This window comes from Symphalangus syndactylus, chromosome 6, assembly GCF_028878055.3.
Source record: "Symphalangus syndactylus isolate Jambi chromosome 6, NHGRI_mSymSyn1-v2.1_pri, whole genome shotgun sequence".
Lineage (NCBI taxonomy): Eukaryota > Metazoa > Chordata > Mammalia > Primates > Hylobatidae > Symphalangus > Symphalangus syndactylus.
In genome coordinates this window covers 35,611,978-35,625,441 of record NC_072428.2, presented here as the reverse complement: position 1 = coordinate 35,625,441, position 13,464 = coordinate 35,611,978, and the positions used below count along the sequence as shown (strand labels likewise).

The window sequence follows — 13,464 nt, the reverse complement described above, 5'->3', positions numbered from 1 at the left end:
ACTAGAAAGTGATTTGCAAACCTGCTTTTGGTGGCCTTTACTAATCCTCTGGGGCCAGTCTTGATTTCTAAGAAGAAATGTCATCAGGAGTTTCTTGGGACTTGTTTGAGGTCCTAAAATTGAAGCATGGAGCAGTTGAGATGGCTAAGTCGTGGAATCGTCGACTATATGGTTTACCTATTTTGGGGATGGGACATGGAGAAGGTCTTTTTCCTTGCTTGGCAAATATGGTCCTCAGGGTTTTGCCTTGGAACCAAGTTTAGTTCCAGCCTTGGTCTTCCCTAGTCAACTCTGAGCCCAGGTTGTGCCAGGGTTTGGGCCTGAAAGAGGCTCTGTCTGCACAGAGTTGGCCATCACTGTTATGAAAAGCATGGCTATGTGTTGCCAAACAGCCTCTCAAGCCAGCCGGCTGGACCAGGAGCGGGGCTGCTGCCTACATTTCCTTCAGCAGGTCAGAACGCTCTGGGCCATCGTTCCTACAGTCCTGCAGAGCCTGGATGCTGGCTTGCCTTTCCTTTAGGTCACAGAAAAACATCAACCTACAAACACAGCAGTTTCCCAGAGGATGTATGGCTAGATGGTTGTGGAGTAGAAAGAATTGTCTAAATCTGTTATCAGGCACTGTCCCTGAAGCTGCCTCCTGTCCTCAGGGGTGAGGCTGCCCTGCTAGCCATTTGGCCAGGCAGGCCATGATGTCTTCATTATCTATACGAGTTGCCAGCAGCAGCTACATCTGACCAGTGGCCTCTGTTGGCAGCTGCTCATCTGTCTTAGAATGTTTTGCTTGAGCAAGGTCTAGGCAGCCCCGCTTTTATAATTAAGCCAACCTCAGCCTCAGGACATGCCCACACAACTTGAACTACAGTCCAGGGCCACATTTTTCGCCCATTTAGCATATGCAGTTTCCACTATGTAATAATTTTTAAAATTAAAAATCACACAAATACTACCAGAATAAATTCTCATTAAAGAGTAGAGCAATACAGAAAACACACAAAAATCACCCTTGATAGTTCAGAGTTTCTGTTGCACTTCTCCTGGGGATGTGCTAGTGACAATGGAACTGACAGCCTTGTCCTGAAGCCTGCCCAGGGCCATGAGCAGCCTCCCAGCACATAATCAAGAGCACAGTAAATCCAGCTGGAGTCTCTGCAGACGGCTGTGGGCAAGAGCCCAGACCAGCAAATTCCCCACAGCCTGATGTGATTAGGTTCCCGATGGTGGGGCGGGTGGAGGATGCTGGGGTTTTGTGCAAGTCTCCTGGCTCTACTGGAGGCTTCAAGCCTGCTGCCTGTCACCTCCCTCTCTCCTTCTTTCTATCACTCCCCCCATCCCTTCCTCCAATTCTCAGGTACTTTGTGCTGAAGATTTCTGCAGGGATTGAATATCCTGGCGAGATTAGGTGGCCACTAGCTTTCTGCCTCTTCCTGGCTTGGGTCATTGTGTATGCATCGTTGGCTAAAGGAATCAAGACTTCAGGAAAAGTAAGCACTTGGATTTATCTAAGTAAGAGAAAGCTGTGTGACACCGAGGGGTGGTTGCTTTGGGGAGCAGGCAGAGCACTGGAAAGAGAGTCAGGAGCCGTGGCTGCTAATTCTGACTCTGCCCTGGAGCAGCTGAGGGGCTGTGGGCAAGTGACTTCACTTTCATCTGCAAAATGGGGATAATAACACCTTTCTTGCAGGGCTGTTTTAAGGGTTAAATGAGACACATATATACAGAGCTCCCAAGCGATGGTGGGGGTACTCTGATTAGGCTTTCCTTCCTTTCCTCTCGGGCGCTGCCACTCATTCAGCAGAAGGAACCTCCCTGATATCATTCAGTCACTTTCCCTAAACTCTGGAATTTGTGCTGCTGGCTTTTTGCCTCTTGGTCTGGCTGCCAAGTTAGTTATTGCTTCTGCCAAGAAGCTGGCTGAAGATCAAAACTGTGTCGTATATTCCCTCTCCTCACTCCTGGCCACCATGTTCGTGGCCTTCCTTGCCTTTCTTTCAACTCTAAGCTTGACACTCTTCTACCCCATGTGCCCCTAGCACTAAAGGAAGATGGTCCTGCCCATGGAATTTTGGCTGAGCAATTACTTGGTAAGGGTCACTTAGTGATCGCTTGGCTGGGCCCTTTGGAGATGGTGAAACTCCCACCCAAGCTCAGTTCCAAGCCACAGAAAGAGAGGAGCCCATCGAACCTCAGGCCACAGTGGGCATTGTTGCAGGGGTCACAGTAACAGTTCTTCATCTCCTTGCAGCCTCAGAAAAACCTACGGAAGGCTGGGTGCGGTGGCTCAGGCCTGTAATCCCAGCACTTTGGGAGGCTGAGGCGGGTAGATCATTTGAAGCCTGGAGTTCGAGACCACCCTGGCCAACATGGTGAAACCCCATCTCTACTAAAAATACAAAAATTAGCTGGGCATGGTGGCACGTGCCTGTAGTCCCAGCTACTTGGGAGGCTGAGGCAGGAGAATCACTTGAACCCAGGAGGCGGAGATTGCGGTGAGCCAAGATGGCATCACTGCACTTCAGTCTGGGTGACAGAGTGAGACCCTGTCCCGCCTGACACACACACACACACACACACACACACACACAAGAAAAACCTACTGAAGAGTTAACCAGTTATTCTGATAACATGCAGTAATATTTAATTACCCCAGGAGGTATTTGCATGTTTAGGATGAAACAAAAATGTCTTTAAGGCTCAAATAATGAGGATGTAATGGGGGATTCTGAGACCATAGGTTGTGGAGTTGAGATTTGGTTTGATTATCCAGGCCAAGAATTTCTGCGATTATGTTACAATCAACCAACTTCTGAAGGATTGGGTCTCATCGGGAAGGTAGTCAGTGCCATCTTTCACCCCCAGGCATGCTTTGCATTCCCCATTAGGCATGCAATCCCGGCACCTATTAGCCACATAGACCAAACTGTCTTCTCCTTGGGGACATGGACATTTTTTGATTACGGCTCTTATTAGTGCTTGCTTTTCATGTCATCTAGTTCCACAGGGACTTGAGTGGTGGATTCTGGCAGGTTTGTCAGGGTTACCTGAGGCGGGTGGTATGCCTTAAATCACAGAGTATGGGGAGAATCAGGCCAGCTAGAGAGAACCAGCCCAGGAGTGAGGAGACCTGGGCCCTTGTCCTTGGGGAATTCTCATGGTGTTTGCCGTGTAGGGGTATCTCTACTTGGGTGGTGAAACATGGCGGAGCTTCTGATTTTGCTCTTAGCTTTAATTTTTTTTTTTTTGGCCAACAAATTAAAAGCACATTTTCCTAGCTATTTTAGAAGTCCTCAGTTTCCTCATTTCTAAGGTGAGGGCAATTGGACTTGGTGATGTCTAAGGTCCTCTAATTCTGAGATTATTCTGTCAGAACACTTGCTGGGTGAGCTGAAGGTTTGGGGGCACTTTTACTCTGTGACCTCAGTTTCCCCTTCTGTAAAATGAGAACTGGGATTCAGTGACCCCTGAGGAAACTGCTGGCTCTGAGTGAGTACCATGAGACTGGATTGATTGTTTTTCTAAGGTTACAGGGAGATGGGAAATATTAACTTGACCCTTATGACAATACCCAGCATGGCCTGAGGTTTCCTGGACCCCTCACCTTCTGTGGCTTGGAGCTGAGCTTGGGTGGGAGTTTCATCATCTCCAAAGGGCCCAGCCAAGCAATTGCTCAGCAAGACTAGCCAAGTATATACTCAGTCAAAATCCCATGGGCAAGACTGTCACTTATGGCTAGAAATGGAGACAAGCTGACCTCAACCATGATATGAGTGGCCAGATAGGTGTCTAGTAGTACACGCTGGAAGGTGAGACTGCAGGACGAGAGGTGATAGGTGAGGAGGGTGAGAACAGCACCTTTTAATGATGTGAGGAAGGATGGTCTGTGGCTCCAGAGTCAGGCCAATGTTAGTTCAAATCCTGGCTCTATCACTTTCTAGTTGTGTGACTCTGGACAAGCTATTTAACCTTTGAAACCCACTTCCTAATTTGTAAATTGGGGATAATAGTGCATAATACTTAGGATTGCTGTAAGGATTAAGTGAGATATGCATGCTACTACCTGGTGTATGGTCTGTTATTAATTAACATTATCTCCTTTCATGTTTATTATTCTGAATGGCTGCTGTATTGACAGGGTATTGTGCCACTTTGACATCTCCAAAGCAGTGGCTTTGTTGGGGAGATGGGAAGAGAAAGACAGCTTTGTTGAACACTGTGTGCCAGGCACTGTGCTGGCTGCTTCACAGGCATTAGAGGCACATTGATTCCCAGTTTGTAGAGAGAGACTGAGGCTTGTCAAGGTAGAGTAAATTGCCTGAAGTCACAGAGCTTTTAAGTGGCAGTAGTGGGATTTGAACCCAGGTCTTAGCTGGCTTTGAAGCCTAGACCTTTTTAATTTTTAAATTTTTTTAATTTTCCATTTTTTTATTGAGATGGAGTCTCGCTTTGTCACCCAGGCTGGAGTGCAGTGGTGCCATCTTGGCTCACTGCAACCTCTGCCTCCTGGGTTCAAGTGCTTGTCCTGCCTCAGACTCCCAAGTAGCTGGGATTACAGGTGCCCACCACCACGCCCGGCTAATTTTTTTGTATTTTTAGTAGAGACGGGATTTCACCATGTTGGCCAGGCTACTCTTGACCTCCTGATCTCAGGTGATCCCCCTGCCTTAGCCTCCCAAGGTGCTGGGATTACAGGTGTGAGTTATCGCGCCCAGCTGGCCTAGACTTTTTCTAATACAAGACATTCTCTCCCAAGAAGGAGTTATTAAGAATAGACAGTAAATGAGGAATTGTGGAGTCATCAATTTCATATAGTGGGGAAAAAAAATTCCCCCCACAGTAAATCAGAATCTGCATTTCTATCCAGTCTCTGCTGTCTTGCTGTGTGACTTTGGGCAAGTCACAGGATATATTACAGCCTCATTGTCTTCACTTGCAAAATCAAGAGTTAGAATATTCTCTAGGATTCTTTTTATCTTATTAGTCTGTGCTCTTTTGGAATGGCATTGCAGCTGGTTCTTTCCACTGATTTAGAATCTAATTCTTGGTGATAGATTTTATAGGCTTTCTGGAATAGGAAGTTTTGAGCAGATATGTTTTTCTTTTAGATCTGCCAACTTATCTCTCTGCTTCAATGAGAAAAGTTTCCAACCAGAGATCAATGATCAATTTTTATTTTAAATGAAGACCACCACCAGAAATAATGAATCACAATTTACTATCCTGCCCTGGGCTGTGCAGACATTAATCATGGAGCATTATTTGGGAGCCAAGATGGATGCACAGCTGAAGGTGCTTTATGATGAACTTCTTTGTGATTGAAATCCCAGGAACACTGTCATTTTTATGCAAAAGAGATGTCATCCTCCTGCAGCCAGATAAACTCAGTTCCTCTTGTTTAGGGCCTTAGGAGACAGGACTGGCAGGTTGCTTCCCCTGAGACAGGTCTTCCTATTTCACTGTTGGAGACTGTTTTCCAGCAGCTAGAATTCCAGAGGCACGGGCGACCAGCAGGCAGCCTGAAGGTCAAATGCAGCCCACCTGCCCTCAGGGGCGCCTCTGCCTGAGAGTTGTGGCAACGAAGCAAAGCTAACCTAATTAGCTCGTACAGGCTGGTGGGCCTTTACCACCTGTTCAGGGGTTCCATGGTGAGAAGGACGCCTGGAGGTGTCAGGCCAACAGGCTCAGATGGGCGAGTCAGTGTCACTCCTGCCAAGTGTAATTCATTACTGTTCAGGTTTAATTCCTCTGACAATACAATGTGGAAACAGGTGCATTCTAAATCTCCCCTGACACAGGGGAACTAGCTGTGCAGAAAGCCTCCAATGCACACCTGACTCATATTTGAGGCATTCCCAGGATTTATAAACCAAACTGTTGGCCCTCTCAGTTCACCATGATCACCATCTAAAAAATGAATGCATCACCTGGGTGAGGTGAGCAAGTGCCTAGAGTGCAAAACTGAGAGGCACTCACCCTCCGGCTCCTGAAGTGCAGGGCCGGCCCCTGACAGTGAATGCCTCTGTAAATTTTGCACCCTAGATGCCTCCTGTCTCACTTGCCTCCCCCTAGTCCTGGCCCTGCCATACACATTTCTCATCATGTGGCCCATAGAATGGTGTTCATGGAAAGAGTGGCTTTGGAGTGGGGAAGCTTTGGGCTTAAGTCTTGTCTCAAGACCTTGAACGAGATATTTAATCCCTTGTGAGATGCTTAACCTGAACTTCAGTTAACTTCTTCGCAAAATGAGACAAACGTACCTGTCCACAGAGGGAACTCAGGAATGATGGTGCCTAAACAGCCTCCAACAGTGAAATGGGAACAGCTGTCTCTTAAACTCATGCCAGCCTTGGAGATTTCCTTCTATAAGCCACCGCTGTCTAGGTCATGTCCTCTCCCTCACCTCTTCCTTCCATCCTCATTTCCCACCAGCCCCAGGTGGTCAGGGGATGGAAAGGATACTCCTTAGTTGTCTCCCATCCCATCCCCATGCTGTTTTGGGGGCAGGAAAGTCAGGCTGCTCAGGGCCTGCCCTTGTAGCATCTCCTCTTCCCAGCCCCACCTGACAGCTGTGAGGCCAGCCCTGAGACGTCAGATGCCCTTGGATTTCCTAACATCCACGTGTGGAAGGGCTTCACTTCTCCTTAGACTTCAAGGGGAGGGAAGGAGAGAAGCAGGTTTGGTAGAAATAGAGAGGAGCTGGCTGCTGCTCCTCCCTTCCCTCCCTAGCACTGCAAGTTCTTTGAGACAAGGAGGAAGGAGAGACTGCTGTTCTGTGGGGCAGGGAAAAGGTGTCCTGGTCAGCGGTGTCGCAGTGGAGAGAAAAGGAGTGCAGCCCATCTCTGGCAGCTCTGAACCAGCAGCCAGGAAGAAAGAGTTTGGCCTTGAGTAATTGGGTTGAGAGACAGAAGTAACTTCCCCATTTCAGTTCATGGCAACTCCACCCTTTTAGTTGCTGAGGCCAAAACACTTGGGAGTCACCTTGACTCTTCTCTTTCTCTCACACTCCCCATGAAGTCTGGTGGCTCCTCTTAAAAATGTATCTGGCATCTGTTTCTCACCAGCCCCATTGACAACAACCTGGTTGAGCCATCCCCATTCTTTGTCCCTTGCCTGCTGGCTGCTGCGGCCTCCTTACTGTTAACCCTGCAGTATTCTTGCTACATAGCAACTGGGTGATTCTGTGCAAAGGTTAGATCCTGTTACCCCTCTGCCTGAGTCCCTGCCATAGCCCTGTTGCCCACAGAGTAAGAGCTCTGCCTGGCCCCACCTAGTCTGCCCCTCCCTACTCCCACCTGTGCCCCCTCTCTTGCCACACTGGCCTCTTTGCTATTCCTAGGAGCCAGGCACACTCCCTTCTTAGGGCCATGATTCCAACTGTTCCCTCCATCTAAAATGTTCTCCCAGACATCCAGTTGGCTCACGCTGACTTTCTTCCTTGACCAACTTCTCCCTGAAACCTTCCCAACCATCCTCCCCACAGCCTACCCCACTTACCCAGCTCTAATTTTTCATTTTTTCAATCCACATATCACCTTCTAATATACCACAAATAATACTTACCATGATCATTGTTGGTTGACTGTCTCCCCAGCTGGAATGGAAGCTATTCAGGGCAGAAATCTCTGCTTTGTTTACTGATAGGTCCTGAACGCTTAACTGGCTGCCATATATTAGTTGCTCTAAATATATATATATAAGTATGTATATTCATCTGAACAAGTGGAATGACCCCAAGAGTTATATATATATATATATATATTTTTTTTTTTTTTTTTTTTTTTTTTTTTTGAGACAGAGTCTCACTCTGTCACTGAGGCTGGAGTGCAGTGGCGTGATATCAGCTCACTGTAGCCTCTGCCTCCTGAGTTCAAGCAATTCACCTGCTTCAGCCTCCTGAATAGCTGGGACTACAGGCATGCACCACCATGCCCGGCTAATTTTTGTATTTTTGTAGACATGGGGTTTCACGATGTTGCCCAGGCTGGTCTCGATCTCCTGACCTCAAGTGATCTGCCTGCCTCGGCCTCCCAAAGTGCTAGATTACAGGTGTGAGCCACCATGCCTGGCCCCCAAGGGTTATTTCTTCATCTCAGCTCTAAACTTTCCCAACTCATCTCCCCTTGTGAGTCCTTGAATCCGTCCTCATCTCCTGAAATCCCACTCACTACCAGGCTGGAGCCCCTACCAGGTACTCGAGTTTGTGCAGGCAGCGTTTGGCAGGTGCCCTGTGTCCCTCTCATGGGGGCAGGTATTCCAGTTGCCCTCAGAGGGAGGACTGCAGATGGAAATGGAGGTGGCCCTGAACCAACAGCCATCACCCCATAGATCAGAGAGCTCAGAGTGGGCCTGGATGGGAGGTTAACCTCAGCCTTTCAAGTGTCTTTTAATGCTCTTTTTGGAATGTAGCCTACCTGTGAGCCGAGTGTTGTCAGTGCTATTAAGTTAAGGACTGATGAGTCCTAGTCCAGACTGTGAAATGGTACTTCTGCTTCCAGTGCTCTGGGCCTGTTCCACTTTGTGTGGATTGTAGATAACACTGTATTCTTCCAACAGCCCCATGAAGAATCTACTGTTGTTGCCACTTTGCAGGTGTGGACACTGAGGGTCAGAGACTCAGAGAGGTTAAGTTGCTCCCCAAGGTGACCCAGTTCGTAAGTGCTAGAGTCAGGATTTGGACCCAGGCTCGTGTGACTGCAGAGTGTGAGCTCTCACACTGCTCCTCCCACTTCTACCAAATCCTGGTCCCAAGCCCTACCTTCGCCTTGAGGTTTGATGGACAGGTATGGAAGGAAAGGTCCTCCCACCTATCACATTCAACTAACCCCCAAGTTCTGCTAATGTTACCTCCCAAATGTTTCTTTCTTTCTTTTTTTTGAGGTGGAGTTTCGCTCTTGTCACCCAGTCTGGAGTGCAATGGCGTGATCTCTGCTCACTGCAACCTCCACCTCCTGGGTTCAAGTGATTCTCCTACCTCAGCCTCTTGAGTAGCTGGGATTAACAGGCGCCCACCACCATGCCCGGCTAATTTTTGTATTTTTAGTAGAGATGGGATTTTGCCACGTTGGCCAGGCTGATCTCGAACTCCTGACCTCAGGTGATTTGCCTGCCTCAGCCTCCCAAAGTGTTGGGATTATAGGCATGAGCCGCCATGCGCGGCCTCCCAAATGTTTCTTGATGCTGGTCCCTCCCTCTCTTCCAGCATCCAAGAGTACCCTTTGGTTGGCATTCAAGGCTTCCCATGACGTGGTCTCCTCCAATGTCTCTAGCCCCCCACCCCCCACTCTTAGCCTCAAGTTTATGCTGTGCTGATAATGAGTGAGTAGGGCTTTGCCTCACACACCTGCCTTGCCCATGTGCTTCCTTCACCGTCCCACCTTGCCTCTCCTCCTCTAAGCTGCACTTGTCCAGCTCAGTGTCATTTCCATGAACCTCTTAGTAGACTCCCAGGTTGGACACAATGCCCTTCTCTGAACTTCCATAGTGCCCTGTGTATAATTCCCTAGCTCATTATTCAGACATTGTCTTTGTGTCTTCTAGGTTAGGAGTCCCCTCACCTTTGTGCAGCTGATGCCTGGCATAGTGCCCAGCTCATAGGAGGCTCTCAATAAATATTTGTTGAACTTAATGGCATTTAACGACCCGCTGTTATAAATCAGGCACCATGCTAGGTCCTATCCATGCATTAGCTCATTGAATCCTCATGATCATCTGGAAGAAAGGTGCTATTATCCTTGATTTACAGATACTGAAACTAAGATTCAGAGAGCTTAATAAATTGTCTTAAGTTCATACAGCTACTCAGTGCCAGAGATACAATTTCATTTGAACCTAAATGTGTCTAATTCTAAGATCATGTTCTTTTGACCTTATGGGACTGCCTCACTTAGGTATGTGTATAAACAGGGATGGAAAGCTTAAGCTAATAGGATCTATCTTTAATGGTGGAATTTTGGTGTTCTACCAGGGGTGGGGTGGGAGTTGGGGAGGAGGGAGGCACTGAGCCCCCCTCCCTCCTTCCCTCTGTGGTTCCCTAAGGAGTTGTGTACTCATCAGCTGGGCTGAGTGACATCTCCCCTAGCCTTCTGGCTGTAGGCCGACTCACCCCACAGCCTTGGGTCTCTCCTAAGAGGCTTTATTTCTAGCTCTCTCTGACTCACCTTTGGTCCCAGTGCCTTCCCTGCTTCCCCAGCCCTGGCTGCATTTGGGGAGAACTACCCTGATGTGCTCTCTGTCACGCACAGCCCCACTCCTTTCCCGAGCAACACTCCTTCTGCACAGGTGCACCCTGCAGGGCTGCTCCTTCCAGCCCCTCTGCCTGTGGCTTTTCTAGGTTGTATACTTCACGGCCACGTTCCCGTATGTCGTACTCGTGATCCTCCTCATCCGAGGAGTCACCCTGCCTGGAGCTGGAGCTGGGATCTGGTACTTCATCACACCCAAGTGGGAGAAACTCACAGATGCCACGGTGGGCTTCTAATTTTATTTATAACCAGCCCTGGGGGGAATGGCTCTCTGGGAGGTTTGGGCAAAAAGGGTTAGACTTCCTCCTCCAGGGAATCCCAGTGTGTGCTTTTATAAGAGCCTGATGATCTTGGTACATTATGCACTCAGGAAATATTTAATGAGAAGTGGACAACTGAGGGTTTTTAGATTCCTGGAATAGTTGTCCTACATCTGGAGTTACAGTAGAGGCCGAAAATGAAGAATGAAATCCCTTAATAGCTTTAGGCCAACTCACACCACTTATCTGTTACTAATTATAGAGTGTCGGAAGTGTAGTTTTGCTAGTGGGAAAATAACAGCACTTAGTGTAAACCACAAGTGATTCGATCTTTTAAATATTTTTACCTGAACCCTTTAAGGGCTCAGACACGTCTGAATACTTTTGTACACCCACACAGGGCCAGCATAAGCGGAACTTTCTCTTTGCATATTCTGTACAGGCACATCTAACTCTAAAATTTCAAATTCAAAAACTACAAATGAGGGGGTTGATTGTTGAAAGGGAACTGAATTTTCTCACCTTAAAGGAAACTCTGCTTTTCCAGGGTGTGTTAAGAATGCATAGCTAGGATTGAGTTTGATTGCACATAACAGAAAGTCTCCACTTAATAGCAGGTAGGACGTGACACTATAAACTCTGCAGCGGCATAGAGGTTGCTTTACTGAGATTGGGGCTAGAGTTTCAGAAATTTAATATCAGTTGTAATCTGCAGAAATGTCAGTTAAAAAGGGTTTTGATTTTGCATCCGTTACTGTATTTTTCTGTTGTAAATTAGTATTTTCTGAGAGTGTATTGACCTAAAGGAAGGACCCCCTTTCCGTTTAGCTTTACAGAAGAGAACATATGAGCATGGTATGTAGTGTAGTTTATTGAATTCCTCACCTTTGATAGAGGAAGTTAAAATCTCCCAGGTAATTTACTATGCCTTCGGTTTCCAGCACGAGTGATTTATGTTCTCATTGATGTTGATGTCAGGAGTCATCTTGTCCCTGAGGTTTCCCCTGGAAACATGATATGGCACTGGGTGTGTGACTCCTCTCCCCTGGGGCCAGTCTCCTTCATGGATCTCGAATCTCTTTCCCTTTTGCCTCTCAGGTGTGGAAAGATGCTGCCACGCAGATTTTCTTCTCTTTATCTGCTGCATGGGGAGGCCTGATCACTCTCTCTTCTTACAACAAATTCCACAACAACTGCTACAGGTATGTAGAGGTTCTACAAGATCTGGGCATAGCTGGTGAGTGGGACAGAAGAATGGACTGAGTTTTCAGACACCTGAGGCCACATCCTCACATTTCATCTTAGGGAGAGCTAAAGATTTGCCTCTGGCCTAGGAGAAACCACCTGCTAAGGCCTAGAACTACCTTCTGAAGGCCTGGACCCTCACTTACACACCTGGCTCTGACACATGGTGGAGGCTCAGTGGCTATTTATAGGATGGAAGCAAGTTTCTCTGCAGGTCACTGTGCAGTCAGCTGTGCTCTGTGGTAGTCATTTGTGAGCTACCTAGTCTGTGGATACAATGGACTGTGCCTTCAGATGGTCTTCCCTCTGTGTGGGGCTGTGACCTAATCTCCTCTTCTTATAAAGACCCCAGTCATATCAGTCACATTGGATCAGGGACCACTCTAATGACTTCATTTAACTTAATTACCTCTTTAAAGACCCTATCTCCAAATACAGTCACATTCTGAGATACTAGGGATTAGGATGACAAAATATGAATTTGGTAGGGGCGGGGGAGTGGTAGGAAGACACAATTCAGTTCAAAATGACCTTGAGTAACAGATTATGGTATTTAAACTTCTTTAGTCACAACTGCTCATTAACCATTGACCCAAATTATTCTGAACACCATTAAAGGGTGAAGCATTGCTACCTTCTTTATTAGAAATGAGGCTGTGTGGTGTGGCAGAAATAACCCAGGCTGAGAGCTTGAAAATCTAGATTCATATCCTGGCCCACACTATTAATTAGTCCATTACCTTCCCCTGGGCCTCAGTTTCCTCATCAGTAAACTGAGGGGCCAGACAAGGTGGATCATTTGCTGCACACTTGCTCTGTGCTAGGCTGTGCATAGTACAGGTATCATCTCATTCTGTCCGGGCAACAGCCTGTGACAGATAGACTCATTGCTGCCATTTCAAATCAGAGTGGAAAGGAAGTGGATTGCTCAAGGTCATGCCACTAAAAGGCAGGAGAACCAGGATTTCAGTGTAGCCCTGGGTTACAGTGTAGCCCGTCTAGCTGTGACCTCACATTTGAATCTACGATGACGGAAGGTAGGCTGGGAAACCCTGGCTGTCTTACCAGCAGCAGGCTCTGCGATGAAGCTAGAGACACTGGGCTGTCTTTCCTCCCCTGCCCCTTTGTCTTTCTCAACCCTGTGTGTCCCGACTCCAGGCTACCCTCACATTTTAGGGTCATTTGACTTTCCCACTGCCTTCTCTTCCCTCACACATAGTTCCTGTCCTGGAGCCGACCAAGGCCCTGTCTCCTCAATTTCTGTTCTGATGGACGGATTTACCTCTGCCCCTGGAATAATGTCTTAGTTTGTTCAGATTGCACTACCGAAATGCCATAGACTAAGTAATATGCTTTTTTTCTTTATACATTTTTTGCTTTTATTATTTTTAAATGACACATAGTAATTATGCATATTTATGGAGTACAGTGTGATATTTCAGTACATGTATACAATGTGTAATGATCAAATCAGGATAATTAGCATATCTATCACCTCAAACATTTATCATTTCTTTGTGTTGGGAACACTGATAATTCATTCTTCTAGCTGTTTGAAAACATATAATAAATTGTTGTTAATATAGTCATCTCATAGTGCTATAGGATGATTTTTTTTTTTTTTTTTTGAGATGGAGTCTTACTCTGTCACCCAGGCTGGAGTGCAGTGGCGTGATCTCGGCTCACTGCAACTCCGCCTCCAGGGTTCATACCATTCTCCT

At 47.1% G+C, this 13,464-nt stretch overlaps 1 protein-coding gene across 1 annotated transcript in view; it reads left to right on the top strand.

The window, feature by feature from the left end:
- Positions 1–13,464, top strand: part of SLC6A5 (solute carrier family 6 member 5) — a 60,958-nt gene that overhangs the window by 15,160 nt on the left and 32,334 nt on the right. Inside the window, exons 6-8 of the mRNA XM_055282143.2 lie at positions 1,352–1,484; positions 10,328–10,462; positions 11,597–11,700. Coding sequence (XP_055138118.2) covers positions 1,352–1,484; positions 10,328–10,462; positions 11,597–11,700 — 372 coding nt within the window. The remainder of the gene's footprint in view (positions 1–1,351; positions 1,485–10,327; positions 10,463–11,596; positions 11,701–13,464) is intronic.